Here is a 21316-nt window from a genome sequence, read left to right on the forward strand (position 1 = left end):
TTAAAAAAAATTGAACTTCATCAATTATGATGCCACGACCTTGCAAATGACAAGGCTCGATCCTTGGTGGGCTCATTGAGAATCATTTGACTTCACTACCATGTCAAGGACACATTGACATCTTGAAAAATTGACGAGAATAGACAATTTAAAAATCAAAGCCTCATCCATTAATGTTGAGATCATGCAATCAAGAAGACTTGATCCATGTAGGCTCATTAAGATCCATTTTACTTCACTAGCATACCATGAACACATTAACATCATATGTATTTGACATGAATTAATAATTAAAAAATTAAATCATTCTCTAAACTGTAAACAATAAAATCATAACAGGGGAGATGATCCAATAGTTGAACATGCTAACTTTATGCTTCTCAAAATGCTATGAGAAAATTTCAACACTCCCAAATTTGTAGTTTACTTGATAAGTAGGAGATAATTTCCATAGCAAGTCAAATTGTGATATTGCTATCAGGATTTAACTGTGTGATTTTGTGTCAAACTCATTGACCCATGTTTCATGAGTAGTGATTCAACATGAATCCATCTCTCATGAGAATAAATGGAACACTTAGCACTCATTGGATCTAGGTGATGGTCATAGGGGTGAAGCACCAGGACTTCCCTGATATGCCCTACAACTGAACATCTTCGACCAAGGGCCAAGGACTAAGGGGTATTTGTTCTAACAAATCACAACCTCATCCTTTTTCAGTGTGAGAGTCACACACTCAGCAAGACTTGATCTCTGTGGACTCTTTAAGAACCTTTCAACTTCCAATACGCCAAAGTCATAAATTTGAGTCTTCTAGAACTTTAAAAAAAATAATAATTAACCTAAACTTCCACCCATTAGCCATTGGAAAAAGAAAATAAGAAATTGTCAACCTACAGAGCATCACTTTTCGCCATCACACATAGGTATAGAGGGAGACGAGGATTATCCTCTCAGCACCAAACGGTCTTCAAATTTAAACACACACCCGCCCGTGAGAAGTCCGAGATAAACCACACGCGTGGCCGAAACTGAAGGGCAGAGATCTAAGCGCTTTTTAACGGTCTCTCCTTCTATTCCTTCTGCAGCTCAGGTCAACGTTACTGTACTCGACTGAGATGCGCACTCGTTAATATTCCTTCCTTACAATTGGGCCTTCCTCACATATGTTTTCCCCCTGATCCAGCTCCGCCGTGGAGCATCTGGAGCATTTGGGTTGCGTTAATATGCAATGGCGGTGGATGAAGCTGCGCAGTCGTTAATTACATTTTCACTTGGCACTTTGGTGTGTGCTTGGCAGCACAGGTAAAAGCATAGTGTACGTATTTGGAGTCTCATTTTACATCAAGCAGAGTGTTGAAATTAATGTAAGTGGGGAACATGACGAGCCAGTTGTGCTGATCCATATCAGGCCTCAATAAGATCTTCTCAGATTTAGACCAGACAAAGTATATTGGAGACACCATATCAGTTCTCATGTTATTGAAGAACGGGTGAAAGAAAGAGATTAGCTGCTGCTTTGTTTCTCCAAGGTTGTTCCTCTTTTTGATAGTTCTGATCACAAAGTTCTCTGTTTTGCTTTCGCTTTTTGTTTTCTTTTAGTTCTTGATTCTTGTAGAAGGGTAGTCACAGAGCACCCTGTAGATTAAGGAGCTTTTCTTGTTTTGAACAATCAGTTCTTACTCATAGCTGATTTCGAGAAAAATCTGAGAGATTTTACTGGTCTTAAGGTGTCTAACATTATTAGGCCCATATATCCACACGTGATGTAGTCTTTCTAGAAAATCAACATATATCCATTTGGGTTTTCATGTATCAGTCGTCTGATCCTGTATTCAATTGGGTTTTTCATTTGATTGGGTTTTCATCAGCGAAGTTCATAGTAAAATGTCACTGTTTTAGATGTAGAAAATGAATGTGTTCCTTCAAGTCTTATTTATATCATCTACCAGTAGAATGAGGGTGCATTCAATTGGGTATTTTCTAAAGTTGGTTCTTTTGATCATATAATGATTGTAGCAGATTTGCTGTTTTTTTCTCTAGGTTGGGATTGTTTGATCAGGGCAGAAGATGAAGATGAAGCATGCAAAGTTAGTGTGTGCAATGGCTGTGGTTTGGATTATAGCAATTTGGTGTGCTGAAGGAGGAGAGGCTATGAGAATGATGAGTAATTCATGGAGTAATAACGCTAATGTGCATGTGAGGGCTCATCATGGTCATTCTAATTCACGGAGTAATAGTGCTAATGTGAATGTGAGGCCTCATGTTCATTCTAATTCAAGGAGTAATAGTGCTAATGTGAATGTGAGGGTTCATGCTCATTCTAATTCTAATTCAGACTGGAGAGGCAGATTTGGTTCAGTCAAAAGGAGAGTACCCACAGGCTCTAATCCCTTACACAACAGGTACAAAAGGCTCCTTCTTTACATTTCCTTTTATATACACTCCATTGACCTCCTTTTCTAGCAAAAAAAGGAAGAGACCCACAGAAGATTAGATAAGATTTTGCTGTTGTACTCTTATGTTGTGTATCTTTCCAAGTACAATAGTTTATATATTGATTTATCTGGATTAATTGCCTAGTTCCAAGGTAATCTTCTTCATTACCCATGTTTGATAAGCAATGGATAGGAAGATGGATTAAAACACTCCTATGAAAAGTAGAATAGATGCTTTGTACCAATTCCATATTTTACCCATTTTTCTTGGTTTGTGAACATTGCAGATCTTATATGGACAGAGTACATTTCGACTCAGAACGACACTGACAGATCATGGAGCTTTAATGGCACAGTAGTCTTAGTGCTGATGATGAAAAAGCCAAAGAAGGTATTTGCAATTTGAGATGTATAAACATACAGACATTCTATTGTATTACGAGACTCAGATCAATGGCTGCCTTATACGAGGGCTGTAATGATCTTTAAATATATGAGTTTAAAGACCATGTTTCTTTTGCCTATTGAAAAAGAGTAAATTCTTAAAGGCAAGGGCTTGTAACTTGTGAGTGCTTGCTTAGCTTAGTCCGTATTGAAGCAGCCTCTACTGTTGTTCATAAAATGTATACGCAGAAGGTTAATGCAATGACCAATTAATAGATGCTTACAGGACCTTAAATTCTTTTCTTCTGGATCACACCAGAGATATGATTGCTTTTCAGGAATAAAGTTGTGCTCTTGATTGAGAGAGGTGGAGGTAGGTAGGACAGTCTCTCACTAGATCATAACTTTTGCAGGGAATTGAATAGAATAAAAGAATTTTAATATTTGTGAATAGTAGTTAACAATAGATGTTAGTCTATGAGACAAAAGATCAACGATCACAATAATCTATGAGATGACAATAGATGCTATGAGATCAATGGTAGTCTATAAGACATCAGATTCATGCCCACAATAGATGTTAGTCTATAGACAGCAGATCAATGCTCGCAATAGATGTTAGTTCTATAAGACAAAATATCAACCACACAATAATCAACAAGAAAACAATGATAGAAGTTAAGATATCGACAATAGCTATAAGACAGCAGATTGGTGCCAACAATAATCATCCAGACAATGATAGATGTTATGAGATCACCGATAATCTTTAAGACAATAGATCAATGCCCACAATAGAGCTTAGTCTATAAGACAAAAGATCAATGCCCACAATAATTTCTGAGATAGTGACCATAGGTTATACAAGAACTATGATAGTCTATAAGATAATGACAAATGTTATAAAATCATAGATAGTCTATAAGACAGCAGATTAACCCTCACAATAGTCTGTAAGACAACAAATTAACACTCACCATATATATTAGTCTAGAAGACAAAAGATTGACTCCCACAATAATTTGTGAGACTATGACCACACAACAGATTGACGTTCACAATAGATAATAATCTAAAAGACAGAAAGTCCATGCCCACAATAATCTATGAAATAACAAACCACATTTCTCTATCTTTTAACAATATAATATACCAAAGATCTACGCCCATAATAGATCTTAGTTTACAAGATAAAGATTAGCACAAAAATAGTCTATGAGGCCACAAGCCTCATTTTTCTAGCTTTTAGCAAAATAATATATCTATGGGTAGAGATAAATTAACCCAGTTGGAAGGAAAATATGAAAATGGGTTTCAAAATTTTATAGTATTGAGATTGCCAAGGTAGTTGTGCCAAATGTTACAGTCAACGTATTCCAGGAATCATGGTGTCGGCTGCTTTGGAAATGTAGGAGTAGAAGATGGAGCGGTGGCGCTTTTACTGAGGCTACCTACCTCTCTCATCCCCAGCAAATTAGCATTGCATACAGCCTTCAGATTAGACATTCGCCCCCACCATTTTTAGGTGCCTTCAAACTAATCAATGCACCCAGGAAACTTGGTTCCTCAACTTAAGTTTTACTTCATCATTACTGTCTTCTTTGCAATAATGGGTTGCATGTTCCCACTCTACATTCAGAGATTTCAATACACTTTTGTACTCTTGTCTATATATATACTTTTATATTAGTAAATTTTACAGTTCTTTCAACTTGGATTACTTAATATGATTGAAAGTATTGGTGATAAAAAAAATTCATCTGAACATGTTTTATTAAATATAGAATATTTAGAAAGGAGTCTACAATGCAAACAGTAAATTGTGAACCTCTCATAAAAGAAGTCTTCATTAGAATCTAGTCATATTAACGCATAATAATAATAATAAAACTTCACAATAATCACAATAAATAATGTAAACTTCGACAGAATTACCAATATATATATATAATTAATTTAGATTTTAAATGATTGAATAGAAGACATAATATTTAAATTTTAACATGCTTTATTAAATATATAGAATATTTAAATTATATGAACTAGTATCAAAAAATAAATTATATAAACTATAAATAAATATTATTAATTTTAATATTAAAGAGATGTATTTATTTCAACAAATTAAATAAAGAATTGTTTTTACAATAATTTACCTTTTAAAATTATAGTTACATTTATATATTGATTTAAATATTGATAATTTAGTTTAGTTATAAAGTTATTTGATTAAAAAGTGAATGTTTAAAAATAAGGAGTTTGTATACTTTTTATGTATATGGAATTTTCTAATCTTTTCAATTTAAGTTAAAAATTTCTTGTTTTATTAGATATAAGATGTTAAAAAATGATTATAAATCGATTGCTAGTCAAGTATTACTACTATAGATAATTATATTGTAAGTTCAAAATATCTTTTATCTAATATAAAAGAGGATTATTCAACTACAAGGGGAAGTGCTACAAAATATAAGTAGTAAACTCTTGCAACACAACCAAAAAATGTTGTCAGCATTGCCTCGTCTCTCAATCTAAGCAATGCATCCCACATGTCCACCCATCTATCTCAACATATTACCATCTTGAATCCTATATGCATATGAGTGTACAATACTCTCAACAACAATAAGAATAAGTGAGGTAAGTACTATAAGAGAGACAATAACTAGGGTTGCCACTATTGTTGGATCTACATTTTTTGAGTACATTCCTTACAATATGTACCCTTGTCTTAGCCATGAAATTTTGTAAAGCAATCTAAAAAGGGGTTCTTCTAATTGTTTTACATGTCCATGTGTACCCATGAGAGACCTCTTCTCTAAAAACCTTGACAATGCCATCATGTAGAAGATCTTCAATCTTCCTTTTCGTAAGTCTCAAAGTAACTAATACCTACAAGTCAATATCATGAAAGGCGAGTCTCCTCATAGACTGAATAAGAGTTCTAGCCTCTATTGAAACGATTGATTAATTGTGTATTGTCTTTGATGTTACACAAAATGTCATATCATTACTAGTCAGTGTATGTCGAGCTCACTCAGCCATTGAAGATAGTTTTCTATGTCTACCAAGCATTCTAGAGTTTGCCTAGTTCAGAAGACAATATCTACCAAGTTCACGTGGTCGCCAAAGGAAAGTTTGCAGAAAGATGAGTGTTAATTGAGCTCACTTAGTTAATGAAGGAAATGTTGGATGGAACTGGTGTTAATCGAGCTCACTCAGTTACCAAAGGAACTTTGCAAATATGCAGTGTTGACTGTTCACTTGATTAACATAGGAAAGTCATTTATGAGTTAGTGTCTACCAAGCAACATTGGTTAATGAAGGATTTTCTTGTTTTGGCGTATTAAGTTCAATTGAATTTTCTATTGGTTCGAGCCGATTGAGGAGATGAATATTAATTATTCTAAGTTATATTCTACATGACTTGACAATATGAAAGATATAAATATAAGGTCAAGTTGAGTTTTAGAAAAAAATGAATGCATTGAAGACAAGTGAAGATTTAATGATGCTAAGAGGAAGTGGATCAGAAGGATAAGCAGAATATCCTTGTGGAGATGAAAAGATAGATTCAATCAAGAAGGATCAAGTATACAAGGTAGAATTTAGATATGTAATCAGCAATTCATTTGCATCTAAAATCAAGTCATGTAATTGTTACTCTCTAACCATTGTAGCAGTGATCTAAATCTCTTAACAGAGTTGGCTTAATAGTTATTTGTAAATCCTCTAACAAGGTGACATTTCTATTGAATTGTCTAAAGACCTCTAACAAGGCCACTCCTAACAGGGTGATTAAATCCTCTGATAGAGTCACACCTAACAGTGTGTTTTGTAATCTTTAATAAGGTTGGCTCCTAACAGGGATCACTTCACAAGAGTGAAAATCAATAACTAGTTGCAATTGGTGGTTTTTCTCAAATTGGGTTTCCACGTTAAATCTTTGTGTCAAATGTGTTCATGCTATTTCTCGTATATATTTGCAACTAAGCTAAAGTAATAGTAATCATAGATAACATCTTAAGATTTTCATGTTAAGTATTGGCTGAGCATTTTCAGTGTTTACCAAGTTACAACATTTTTTTGTGTGTTTACCGAGCATCAACAGTTCAATTTTCAGAGTTTATTTTGTACTAACATCTAAGGGATTTGGGATTTATTTTAGTGGTAACCAATTCACCCCTCCCCTCTCAATTACTCTTCTTATATTTCCAACAATTGGTATTAGAACTTTTGGTGCTTATAGAGAAGTTTTCAAGGACCTAAGCTAAAGATCAAGATGTCTTATAAAAGAGAGATTCCTAGGTTAAACTAAGACAATTTTGTAGCATGACAAGGACATATGAGGTTACATCTGGCAACTATCAGTGATTCAAGTTGTAAGTATCTTGATACTGAATAGAAGACTCCTACTAGAACATTATCAATTGAAGATAAAGAAAAATCATAGCATCATGATGATTAACATTGCATCTGCTCTTAATTATGTTGAATTTGATGAATTAAAAGACTATACTATAGCTCATAAAATGTGGATCAAACTGAAAGACATCTATGGAAGAGATGATAATGTAAGAAGAGCTAAAGCATAAAGTCTTAGAGGACAATTTGATCAGATGAAGATGAGAGAAGATGAAAACATTGCAAAATATGTTGAAAGAATCAAAGCAAGTGTGAGTGCAATCAAAGCATCTAAAGGAGACATTGATGGGAAAATAGTTGTAAGGTACTTATAACCCTTCTTCCTATATATTCAATTAGAGTGTCAGCTATTCAAGAAATGAGATGCAATCCAAATAGAAATATAACTTTAGATGTTTTAGTTGGAAGATTGATAGCTTTTGAGTTGGATAACTATGATAACTATGTTCCTAGTTCCAAAGGTATTGAGTCTGCATTTGAAGCCAAACTCTCACTCAAGAAAAAGAGTAAGAAATAAAAGGCCAATCAATCAGGAAGTGAAGAAGAAGAAGAAGAAAGTTATGATAGTGATCTTGAAGTTGTTGAAGCTCTACTTGCAAGGAAATATTCCAAAGGTAGAGGAAAATACATAGGTAAGATTCCTCTAATTTGCTTTTCTTGTGAAGAAGTTGATCACATTGCTGCAAGGTGCCCAAATAGAGAAAACAAGGATGAAAAGAAAAGTAATAAGTAAAAAAGCAAGAAGGAATTCAAAAACTACAAGGGCTAGAAGGACAAAGGTAAGAAATCCTATTTTATGGCTAAAGATTTTGATAACAGTGAAGATGAACTGGTATATGTTGATGTAAAAGATGAATCTAATGATGAAGGAGATAAGATGGCACTTATCTCTCATGTTAGCAAAAATGATACATGGATTATTGATAGTGGCTACTCACATCATATGACTGAAGATAAAACAAAGTTTGAACACATGAAACATTATGATGGTGGTAGTGTGAGATTTGGAAACAATGAACCTTGTTGTATAAAAGGAAAAGGATGTATCTCTTTGACCAAAGAACTTATATGTAATAATGCTTATTGGGTTGAAGGACTAAAGCATAAACTACTGAGTGTGGCATAGTTGAGTAACATTGGATTCAAGGTAGAATTTATGAATGGGAAGGCCAAACTACTAGATGGAAAAGGAAATCTGGTTGGGTCTAGCAAGCAAATAAAATGTAAACTATTCTATCTAGATCTCAGTGAAAGTTGATATTTTATTGCTCAAGTAGAAGAAAGTTGGTTATGTAACAAAAGACTATGTCATGTAAACTTGCTAACCTAATTAAGATAAGAAAACGTAGAAGAGTAAGAGGTATTCCTAGCCTAAGGAAACCTGATATAGGTCTATGCAAAAATTGTCAAATTGGTAAAATGAGAAAGACTAGTTTCAAAAGAAAGAACTATCATTCTGAATAAGTCTTAGAGTTTGTCAATATAGAATTATGTGGACCTATTGGAATAGAGATTTATAGTGGAGATATATTTTTTATTCTTTTTGTTGATGATTATTCTAGAATGATGATTGTAATGTATCTAAAAGAAAAATCAGAAGCTTTTCAAAAATTCAAGTGGTGTCTGGCAAGAGTAGAAAAAGAAACTGAAAAGAAGTTGAAATGTTTAAGATTAGACAAAGGTGGTGAATTCATCTCCAATGAATTCAATGAATTCTACATTGAAAAAGGAATTCAAAGACAAGTATTAGCCCCTAGCACACCTCAGTAGAATGGTATAGCTGAATGAAGGAATAGATCCATCATAGATTGTGCAAGAACATTGATGACAGAAAAGAATGTTGCAATCAAATGCTAGAAGGAAGCATTCAACACTGCAGTACATATCTTGAACAGAGTATAGCTGAAGGAAGACTCAAATCAAACTCCTTATGAAATATGGTATGACTACAAACCTAATGTAAGTTACTTGAAAGTATTTGGCAGCAAATGTTATATCTTGAAAGAATCTAGGAAAGGTAAATTTGATGTCAAAGGTGATGAATGAATATTCCTAGGATACTCCTATAGAAGTAAAGCATACAAGTGTTTGAATTTGTCTTCTCATAAAATCATAGAAAGTGTACATGTGAGAATTGATGAGTTTGCATAAAAGAGCAAAGAAGAAAGCAACAAAGAGCCTAAGGATTATAGAAGATTTTTTTACTATGAACCTAATACCTTGCCAAATCTATCTAGAAGAAAGGAGGGTTCACCTCCCAATTTCCCTAAATATCTAGCAGCTACCGAGTTGCAAACAGTGCAACCCAAGTCACAATCTAAAGGACTAGAGTCACGGTCAGAGGCTACTAGTCTAGAGAAATTGAGACTGATGGACCCAAGTCATAGACAGTGGGACCCAAGCTTGATACTAAAGTTCATGATGAAATTAGTAAAACACACTCCAAATCTAAAGAACCTGTGTTAGCAAGATATTTCGGAAGGCATCATGCACCTTATCAGATCATTGGAGACAAATAAGATGGAACAATGACAAGAAAAAAATTAAAAGGTATATGTTCACTTGTTGAATTTGAACCTATAAATGTTAGAGATGCATTGGATAATGAAAGTTGGATTGAAACAATGAATGTAGAAATAGAATAGATAGAGAAGAACAAAACTTTGACTCTTATTCCTAGACCCAAGGATAAAAATTTAATTGGCACAAAGTGGGTATTTAGAAATAAGCTAAATGAAGATGGAGAAGTTTCCAGAAACAAAGTAAGGTTAGTATGTAAAGGCTATTTTCAATAAGAAAGTATTGATTATGGTGAAAATGTTTCGCTTGTTGCAAGATTAGAAGGTGTCAGAACTTTACTAGCATATGTAGGTCACAAAGGATTTAAAGTTTATCAAATGGACATGTAAAATCTACATTCTTGAATGGAATTCTTGATGAGGAAGTCTAGATTAAACAACCTAAATTTTTTGTAGATCCTAACAAAAGAGACATGGTTTGCGAATTACACAAGACATTATATGGTCTCAAGCAAGCTCCTAGAGCTTGGTATGAAAGATTTCATAACTACTTGGTACAAATTGGTTTTCAAAGAACACATGATAACAATAGTCTGAATACCAAAGAAGGACCAAACAAAAAGATTGTGTTGGTAGAAATATTCGTTGATGATACTTTATTCATAGGAAATGATGACTTATGCAAGGCATTTTCAAAGAAATGAGTAAAGAATTTGAGATGTCTATGTTTGGTGAGATAAAATTCTTTGTTGGATTGCAGATCCAACAAAAGAAAGATGTTATCTATATTACTCAATCTAAATATATCAAGGAGATACTAAAAAAATTGGAATGGAAGATTCAAGACCAGTTGGAACCCCTATGTCTATTCGACATAAAATTTCCAAAAATGATGATTCCAAAGAGGTAGATGAGACCGCATACAAATCAATGATTAAAAATTTGCAGTATTTAGTGCATACAAGGCTTGATATTGCATTAGCAGTTGGTATGGTGGCAATATTCTTAGCAAATCCCAAAGAAAATCACATGATGACAATCAAAAGAATCATGAGATATCTAAAAGGTACTGAAGACTATGACTTATGGTGCAAAATAGGAGGCAATTTGGATTTAAAAGTATTCACAGATGCTGCTTAGGCAGGAAGTATTGATGAAAAAAAAAGCACCAGCGGTGGGGCATTCTTTCTTGATAAAAGACTAGTGTCTTGGACAAGCAAGAAACAAAATTGTATCCCTTAGTCCACAACAAAGGTAGAATATGTGGTAGCAGCAGTCAATTGTTCTAAAATTGTTTGGTTCAAACAACTATTGGTAGGTATGAAGATAGAAATCAAAGATCCAGTAGTTATATACTATGATAATACTAGTGCAATCAATATATCAAAGAATCCAGTGATACATACCAAAACAAAACACATTTCTATAAAATATCATTTCTTGAGAGAATTGGTACAAGATAAAGAAGTAAGATTGGAATATGTGAATACAAAAGGACAAATTGCAAACATATTCACCAAGCCATTACCTAAGGGTACATTTCTATATCTAAGAGATAAGCTAGGGACCATTCCCCTATTTGAAGCTCAATAAATGAAGTTAAGTGATGCATCAACCAGAGCATGTTGAAGATCAATCAGAACATGTTGAAGATCAATTAGTTGGTGCAGTATTGAAAAGGGCATATTGCAAATGAACTAGTACTTGAGGTACATTGATATTCATTGAAAATTGTCTCTGGCATGAGATGTCAAAGAGGAAGAAGTTTGTTTTCATATGTCATATCTCATAGAAACTTTGTAAATAGAAAGAGAAAGAGGTGTCAAAAAGGGAGAATGAACTTGGTCTGATATCAATGGAAAAGTTTGCTATTAGAAGAAGTTGTAGCAAGTAGAAGTTTTCTAATAGAGAGAGAAACTGAAGGTAGAAAGTGTTCACATTGATAGAGGGAGTTCTCATGGATAAGAATCAAAATGAAACTAAGGATAATTCCTAACTTTATTCTTGCTCTAAAAATTTCATTGTATTAAGACATGTTGTGTTGCCATCAATGCCAAAGAGGGAAATTGTTGAAACAATTGATTAATTGTGTATTGCTTTTGATGTTACACAAAATGTTATATCATTACTAGTCTGTGTGTGTTGATCTCACTCGGGCATTGAAGACAATTTTATGTGTCTACCGAGCATTCCAGAGTTTTCCTAGTTCAATAGACAGTATCTACCAAGTTCACTTGGGTGCCAAAGGAAAGTTTATGGAAAGATGAGTGTTAACTGAGCTCATTTGGTTTCCAAAGGAACTTTACAAATATGCAATGTTGACCAAGTTCACTTGGTTAACACAAGAAAGTCATTTCTAAGTTAGTGTCTACCGAGCAAGGTTGACTAATAAAGGATTTTCTTGTTTTGGCATATTATGTTCAATTGAATTATTTGTTGGTTCTAGTTGACTAAGGAGATGAATATTAATTATTCTATGTTATATTCTAGCTGACTTGATAATATAAAAGATATAAATATAAAGTCAAGTTGATTTTTAGAAAAAAATGAATGCATTGAAGACAAGTGAAGACTTAATGATGCTAAGAGGAAGTAAATCAGAAGGATAAGAAAAATATCCTCGTGGAGCTAAAAAGATATATTTGATCAAGAAGGATCAAGTATACAAGCCAAATTTGAGATTTGTAATCATAAATTCAGTTGCATCTAAAATCAAGTCATGTCATTATTACTCTCTAACCATTGTAGCAATGATCTAAATCTCTTAATAGAGTTGACTTAACAACTATTTGTAAATCCTCTAACAAGGTGACATTTCTATTGAATTGTCCAAAGACCTCTAACAAAGCCACTCCTAAAAGGGTGATTAAACCCTCTAACAGTGTCACACCTAATAGTGTATTTTGTAACCTTTAACAGGGTTGGCTCCTAACAGGGCTCACTTCAGAAGAATGAAAATCATTAACTAGTTGCAATTGGTGGTTTTTCCCAAATTGGGTTTCCACATTAAATCTTGGTGTCAAATGTGTTCATGCTATTTCTCTTATATGTTTGCAACTAAGTTAAAGTAATAGTAATCACAGATAACATCTTAATATTTTCACGTTAAGTATTTACCGAGCATTTCCAGTGTTTACCAAGTTACAACATTTTTCTATGTGTTTGCCAAGCATCAATAGAGTTCAGTTTTTAGATTTTATTTTGTACTGACATCTAAGGGATCTGGGATTTATTTTAATGGTAGCTAATTCACCCCTCCCCTCTCAATTACTCCTCTGATATTTCCAATAACCTCATCGTTAAAAACATAATCACTCCTAAATTTGCAAATATACCATTTAGAACTTCAAGTGAAAGAAGAGAGAAAATAGAATTGAAACATTTTTAAGGCCTAAGATGTTGCCAAACATGAACTCAATAATCTTTAAACTTTTATGAATAGAGAGGACAAAAAGCCCCCAAGTGTCTTTGGAAACCAAACAATCAAAGAAAAGATGCCTAATGGCGTTAGAGTTCTATAGAAAATTCATAAATTAAAATCACCATTGGGATGCTTAACTAGGAGCTTGTGTATGATCAACCTCCAAAAGAAACACATTTTCTTGTGTTCCACCTATGTAGCCCATAGATTGTCAAAACATTTATGTTTTAAGGAAGGCTCAAATTTCACAAACTAGTAGGACTTCAAATGGAAATAAATGTCAAGATCATTGGTAAGGAGAGTGAAAATAGATATAGTTTCCCTTTACACCCTAGTAGGACTTCAAATGGAATTACCTTTACACCCTTATTAATGTTTCCCTTTATACACTTGCATTTCTATTTAGTAATTAGTTAGTAATTATTAAATGACATTTACCTCTTAGGGTTTCCCTTTTAGTTTTTCCAATCTCCTTCTATAAGGATTGATCCTTTGTAAAAATCTCCAATCTTCTAGTCTGATAATATAATTTTTCATATTTTCAGAGCAAAACAATTGCCTCATCTTTGTCTTTTCTTCTCTATGGCAGGTTCTTGCATGTAGGTGTTCTTTGGGTTTTGTGGATTTATATTGCTCAAATCCTACAAGAGGGTTTGAAAACTTTCTTTCATAATGGAATAATTTCTCACTTGTCCCTAAGGAATAACATATTTGAGGACAAAACCTACCAATCAATAAGTTGTCGATTAATAATAATATGCTTCATTCTTGCAATGCCTTTTTCTTCCCAATTTTTTGTTGAGTGTCCTTACAAAATAGCAAGGGTTTGCTCCTTGTGCCTTAGGTTCAACCATATGAACCTATCATCATAGATTGTACTATAACTAGAGATAATCCTATTTTGAAATATAAGGTGCCTCACTAGATCTCAATCTCTCCAAATAGCTTTAAACACTTTAGATTTGAAAACCTTGACAAAGATGATACCTATGCCAAGGACACGTAGATGGAGACCTTTTTAGGATGATCCTTTGTAGGTAAATTTCTCTACTAATGTGTTTCCCTTGTTTTAATCCCCCTCCCTTTTGAGACCCCTCCTTTGACTTATGAGAATGTTGAACCCTAAGTCTAAATTTCAGATATAAGTCCAAGTTCAATGGTTAGGTTTTTAGTCATGTCTCTTTTCATTGGGTTGATTTCCTTTAGTTATGTGGGTTTTCAAGTTTTTTTTTTCTCATATTACACCTCCAATTGTGTTGTGTGAGAATGGGGAAAAACTAGTACATGCACTTGGTATTGGGCAGTTAATACATGAGCCTGAAGATGCGTTGTAAGATATAACATGAGGAACAAGAGGCATCTATTTACCAAGTTTTCACCTTCTTGGAAGATATTCCTTTTTTGCTACCATGACGTCTGTTTGCCAAGTTTTCATCAATGCCACTTTTTTTGTTTTTCAATTTTTTTGTATTTTTCTCTTTTTTGATTTTTTTTTTGTATTTTTGATTTTTTTCAATTTGTTTGGTATTACCAAGGTGCCTATTGCTAGGTTTTCACCAGGGTAATGATATTTTTTAGGACTTTTTATAATTTTTAGATTTTTTTTAGGATAGTTAGATATATATAGAGAGCTTCTGAAATTAGATCAACTGTAGAACTGCTTCAGGTGGAGAGTGTTGATAGGCTCCTTGAGCACCTCTCCCTCGATTGTAGAAAGCTGGTAAGCTCTAGATCAATACACTACAATGACTATGTAAAGACCAAGCTAGTTTGGTTCAAACTTCCTTTTTTGGACCCTTTGTTGCTAATTCTTAGGATTTTTTCTTAGAATAGATCACCTAGCTGGAAGTCACGTGACTTAACTTTCTTATTGTAGCTTCTAGACATACACTACTGATAAGCTCAAAGATGATTGCATGCCACTTGCCAACATTCATCTAATAATACTAGTTGTTGAAGCCGATATATTCTATAATCTTCATCAGTAATGAGGCCCTTCATGGAGATTCTAGGAGTGGGGATCTCAACCTGAATTGGAAGCACAACATCTGCTCCATAGACCAAAGAAAAGGGTGTTGTACCTGTTGGAGTTCTAATACTTGTTCTATATGCCCATAAAGCAAGATTAATCTGAAGGTGCTAGTCCCTTCCATAGTTACTAACTGTGAGATGAAAGATCTTAAGGATCACCTTATTGGATGCCTCTGCTTGGCCATTACCCTGGGGGTAATAGATAGAAGACCAATATTGCATGATTCTAAATTTTTTTCATAACTCCTTAAGGTCCTTGTTTTTAAACTGTCCTCCATTGTTAGTAATAATGGAGGAAGGTACATCATACCTGCATATGATGTAATTCATGATGAATAGAGCTATCATTTTTCCATTTGCTATTGAGAGAGGGATTGCCTCAACCCACTTTGTGAAGTATTCTATAGTTGTAATAATGAACTTATGTCCATTAGAAGAAGATGGGTGGATTTGGCCCATAAGATCAAAGGCCCATTGTCGGAATGGCCACAATGCAATAGACAAAATTAGCTCCCTAGCTAGAGCATCGATTAGATTACCATAGAGTTGACATTATTTGTAGGACTTGGCATATTTTATTGCTTCTTGCTCCATATTCAGTCAATAGTAACTAGCTCTAATAAGTTTACGAGCTAGTGTCAAGCCGTTTGAGTTAGATCTACAAATACCCTCATGGATGTCGATTAATGCGCATTTGGACTTGTCAGATTCTAGAAACCTAAGGAGTGTTCCATCAAGATCTATCCTAAACATGTCATCAACAATAATGCTATACCATGAAGCATCATAGATAAGGTGACATTTTTCATTCTAGGTTAGACTGTCTAGAATGGTTTGGTCACATAGATAGGAGTATATGTGGTGGTAGCAAGATGAATCTTGTACTATAATAGAATAGATCATCCTAGATTTAGGGGTATCATAGGTAGAGTAGAGTAACATTTCCACTAGGAACTCATGTCAAAGATAATTCTCTAGCATCTATAACAAAGAAGCTAGAGTAGCCATGACATCAGCCACTTTTTTGTTTGCTCGAGGTATTTGCTGAAAAAGTGATATGAGAAAAGTATTGCTTCATGTTGTCAACCATGTGTTTGTAAGGGATCAATTTATCATTCTTTTTTTGATATACATCATTGACCTAGTTGATTATGAGTTGAGAGTCCCCAAAAATGTTTAATTGATCTACTCTCCATTCAGCTGCAATTTTCATGCCATTAATCAAAGCCTCATATTCTACAATGTTGTTGGTACAAGGAAACAAAATCTTGTATGCCTTAGGAAGTGAATATATCTATGGTGTAATGAATAGAAATCTAGTACCAAATCCTTGTTGTGTGAAGGAACTGTTAAAGAATATCACCCAAGTTTGGTGTGTTAGCATCATAATCGATTCATCAGGAAAATCAATGTTCACTGGGAGAAGACTCTACATTGGTGTATCCGCTAGCTGATCAGCAATTGCTTGCCCCTTGATAGCCTTTTTGTTCAACATACTAGATGTCAAACTCACTTAGTATCATGATCCACTTAGTTTTTCTCCTTGTTAGAGCTACCTTACTAAGTAAGTACTTTAGTGGATCAATTTTAGCCACCAGTCGTGTAGTGTGAGCAAGCATGTAGTGTCTCAACTTTTGGGAAGTAAAAACAACTACCAAGAAAGCTTTCTCAATGATACTATAATTCATTTCATAGCAGATCAACTTGCAACTTTGATAGTAAATAGCCCTTTCCTTGTTATTGTGGTCTTCTTGAGCTAATAAGATACCTAGAGATGTCTCTATTGTTGAGATGTACAAAATCAAAGGCTTCCCATAGATAGGAGGCATCAAGATTGGTGGATTAGAAAGATATTGTTTTATCTATTTCAAGCTTTTCTCACAATCCTAACTCTAGTTATATTTCACTCCTTTATGTAGAGTCTTGGTAAAAGGTTGTGATCTATCTGCCAGTTGTGAAATGAATCTACAAATAGATTGAAGTCTTCCCTGTAAGCCTCTCATCTAACTGATATTACGGGGTGGAGACATATCCATAATTACTTGAGCTTTCTTTAGGTCCATTTCGATTCCTTTTGCAGACACAATGTATCCCAGTAGTTTCCCTGATGTGATACCAAATGTGCATGTCTTAGGATTAAGCCTTAGACTAAATTTTTCCATGCAATCTAGGATAGGTCCCAAATTTTGAAGGTGAGTATTGCATTTTGTGCTCTTGACCAAGGTCATGTAGTCCTCCATGGTCTTATGCATCATATCATGGAAAATAAAGTGACTGCTCTTTGATATGTAGCACCAGCATTTTTCAAGCCAAATGGCAACACATTCCAACAAAAGGTTCCCCATGCACAAGTAAAACTAGTCTTTTCTTGATCTTCTGGTGCAATTTTGATCTAATTATAACCAAAAAAATTGTGCATGAATGAGTACATCTCATATCATGCTATCATGTCCACTATCAAATCAATGTTAGGAATTGGAAAATCATCCTTTGGACATGCTAAGTTTAGATTGTGGAAGTCAATACAAACTCTGATAGATTTTTCATGCTTGGAGACTAGAACAATGTTCGATATCCATTCACCATAGTCAAAAGTACAGATGAAACTAGCTTTCATAAGCTTCTCCAATTCAGCTTTGACAAGCAATGCAACATGGGGATGCATTTCCCTAAGTTTCTATTTGACTGGTTTAACACCTAGTGTGAAGGACAAGTGATGTATAATGAGGTCAGGATCTAACCTTGGCATATTTAAATATGTCCATGCAAAGTTTATCTTTTTCTCTTGGAAGAAAGTCATGAACTCCTCTTTTTCCTCTAGGGATAGTTGGTGTAAGATGTATCATGTGAGGATGTTCTTCCGCTCCCAATTTGATCGATTGTGTTGGCTCTATCAACACTAATGATCTTTTCTAAAAATGACTAGGAAGTGTATCAAATATCTCATCTGTGGGTGCCTTAGAGAGGTTTTCACCCTTGGATATGTCTTTTATTTTTATTTTTTTAGGTTTTGACACTACCATGATGTGGTTTTCACCACCGGACCTTCTATTTTTTTCCTTTTTGATTATATGACTAAGATATTTGATGTCAGCTTTAGTCATATTAATGGTTTGTTTGTTGGTAGAAGACATTACTAGTTAGACAATGTTTAAGTAGCAAGCAAGAGCATAGTCATTCTGGAATGTATGGACTTCACTAGATATATTAGAATTCTAGTCTATAAGCTCGGGATATGTGAGTGAAAGAGGAGTGGTAGGTTTGATTGCATTTACAATATAATAATTAAATGCTTGGATGAAAAATTTGAGACCTAGAGCCGCTTCATCCATAGGCATGTTCAAATTCCTTTGAGTACTAACATCATCAACCAAAGGCTCAAGGACACTAGTTGAATCAGACTCATTCAACCTAACCCTAGATGTTTCACCTACTTTGAGTTGATTTTCATAGACATGAACTTGATCTATGTCTTTATCTATAGTAGCTTCTAAGAGAGAGTCAAATTCATATTCCTTCGAATTAGTGCTACATGGTGACAAATTGTAGAATTCCCTAATAGTGATAGGGACATACTCTCCTTCATCATCTAGATTTTTGCATAGGTACTCAATGTGTAAAGCCTAACTAGACTCTCCCTGTTTTGAATGAGCATGATGTGAATCAGTAGTGTCTTCAAAAGAATCACTAGTACCATCCATAGTGCTAACATAGAGCACAAAGTCATCAAGTTCATCAAAGAATTTAGCAAGATCGCGAGGAATAAGATAAGGATAGGGATCCTTATCATTAATATAATCATCGTGATCATCAGGCTTAGCTTGTAACTCATTTCTAGATGAACTCTTAGGTTCTGATATGAATTTGTTAATCCCTAAATGGAAGGGAATATTCTTAAAGCCGAGACCAGATGTATCTTTATTTCTTCTAGCTATTTCTTTAATAGGATTGATTAGAAAATTGTTGTTGCATCCAATAGGACCAGTTCTCTTATAGCCAAATAATTTCATGAGTCTAAGACCAGGGTCGTATTTCTTAGGAGTGATCTTATGAGTCTATTTTGTGAGGTCATTTGGAGTCTTCTCTTTGTAAAGCCATGTAATAATGGCTCTATTTTCACTCTCATCCTCTAGGGGGATAGTAGCCTTGAAAAAAGTACCCTTGTACTTGGTTTAAGGTGTCAACAAAAATGGCTTCTTCATTTTAGATGGTCTCCCATAACGATGGGGAGAATCAGGAAGAGATGTCAATGACAACATTGGTTCTATGTGGTATTCACCCATTCTAGTTTCTTTCAACTAGAGTGACTATTTGATCTACTTCAGCTTGTCATCATGATAATTGGAAGATTCCCTATTAGTAGGTACAAAGTTTTCAGTAGCTTTTAGAATGTTATAGGTATAGCTAGTACTTGTAGAGATAGTTACTTCAAAGCCATGAAATGGGAATTTTATGTATTGATGATAGGTGGATGGTACAACATGCATCTCATGTATCCATGGTCTTCCTAGTAGAATATTGTAAGCCAAGGGAATATGAAGGACTTGACAAGTGAAATCCCTTTCTATAGGACCAACATGGAGAGGCAACACCACAAGACCTAGAGACTTTTGCTTGACTTTGTCATACATTTTGATAGTGATCTTGTGACAAGGATCAACAAACTCCTCAGAAGAGTCTAATTGCCTAAGTAGAGTAGTAGAGACAATGTTTAACCTAGCTCCATTATCGATGAGCACCCGATGAACATGTTTCTAATGTCTCATGATCTCAATGTGTAGAGGTTGATTGTGTGAGTGACTTAGTGAATTTTCATCCTCCTCAGAGAAGGACATATAGTAAGGTGAGGTTAGATGACCTACCATAGATTGGAACCACTCAAGATCAAGATCTTGAGGGACATTTGCCTTAGTGAGGGCTTTGTCAAGAATCTTCCTATGAGTAGGCAAGATTTTAAGCAACTCAAAGATCATGATTTGAGCATTAGTTTGTTGTAACTGATCAAGAATACTATAGCTGGTAGCTACTAAACTTGTCACAATTTTTTCACCTTTTCTAGATGGACCAGCAAGGGTTTTATCTTTGTGCTATTCAAGATCAGGACTAGAAGACGTAAGGCCTTTGAGAACCAACTTGGCACAAGATGTGTAATAGTGTTGGCATACGATTGTGAAGGTTCATTATCAAATGTGTGGGAAGTAGGGACCCTTAAGACAAATGGTGTCTTGGGTTTATTGTTATCTTGCTTGCCCTTGATGGTAATAACATCACAGTACTCAAAATCCACAAGTTCAACCATATTGATCACATTGTTGTCATTAGAGTATGTATAGTTGACCTTGTTGTTAGGTTTTGGCTTTGAGCTCTCTCCTTTTTTATAAGACGAGAAGGGCTCCTTAAAAGCCTTGTGATCCAAGTTCTTGTTATGTCCGTCCACCACAATGTCACCATTGTTAATCAAGTCTTGGACTTTGTGATGCAATTTTATGTAGTTGCTATTTTTGTGACCCTTTTTTTGGTGGTATTCACAGAATGTGGTTTCTTTCCACCATGGTGGTCGTGGTTGCGGATCATAAGGGCGAGAGTTGTCCAATGGAGAAATTAGCTTATTTTGTAGCAAGGTCTTATAAACCACATCCAAAGGTTCACCAAGAGGTGTATACTCTCATTTTGGGCATGAGACCTAAGAGTTCCTTGACTTGGTTCCAGATGCCTAATTATCAGAAGAAGATTTCTCAAAATTTTTAGTTGCTTTGAGATTATTCTAGTGAGATTAAAGGCTACCTTAGCAGGTTTAGGAGTGATGTTGTCAACAACCCCATCATCTACAAGCTCTCGGTTCTTGTTCACATACTTGGGTTTGTCCTTGTTAGAGGTGGATCCTTGTTTTGTGTGCTTGAAGGCTAAGCTCATCCGTCTTGACCATGAATTGCTCTATGCAGATAACTTGTGTGACCATGTCTTTGAAGGTGCTTGGACTTTGAAGTTGGACTCTATAATTGAAATCAGGTAGGAGATTATCAATGAAGATCTCAAGCTTTTCCATTTTAGGAATCTTGTGTGAATATTTTGTATAAATTTGTCTCCACTTATGAAG

At 34.6% G+C, this 21316-nt stretch overlaps 1 protein-coding gene across 3 annotated transcripts; it reads left to right on the top strand.

Moving 5' to 3' along the window:
• The first annotated feature begins 1152 nt into the window (after positions 1–1152).
• Positions 1153–3118, top strand: CLE22 (CLAVATA3/ESR-RELATED 22). Of its 3 annotated transcripts, XM_089819200.1 has the most exons (4): positions 1153–1306; positions 1413–1533; positions 2045–2406; positions 2727–3118. In XM_089819200.1, exons 3-4 carry the CDS (start codon positions 2072–2074, stop codon positions 2767–2769), a joined length of 378 nt encoding a protein of 125 aa, XP_089675326.1. In that variant the 5' UTR covers positions 1153–1306; positions 1413–1533; positions 2045–2071; the 3' UTR covers positions 2770–3118. The 3 variants fall into 3 exon arrangements, with proteins under 3 accessions (XP_089675326.1, XP_089675328.1, XP_089675327.1); XM_089819202.1 differs by having other exon boundaries at positions 1156–1533; XM_089819201.1 differs by lacking the exon at positions 1413–1533 and having other exon boundaries at positions 1167–1306.
• The last annotated feature ends 18198 nt before the right edge of the window (positions 3119–21316 follow it).

This window comes from Cupressus sempervirens, chromosome 3 (assembly GCF_028749045.1).
Source record: "Cupressus sempervirens isolate cs-2001-9-10 chromosome 3, ASM2874904v1, whole genome shotgun sequence".
Classification (NCBI taxonomy): domain Eukaryota; kingdom Viridiplantae; phylum Streptophyta; class Pinopsida; order Cupressales; family Cupressaceae; genus Cupressus; species Cupressus sempervirens.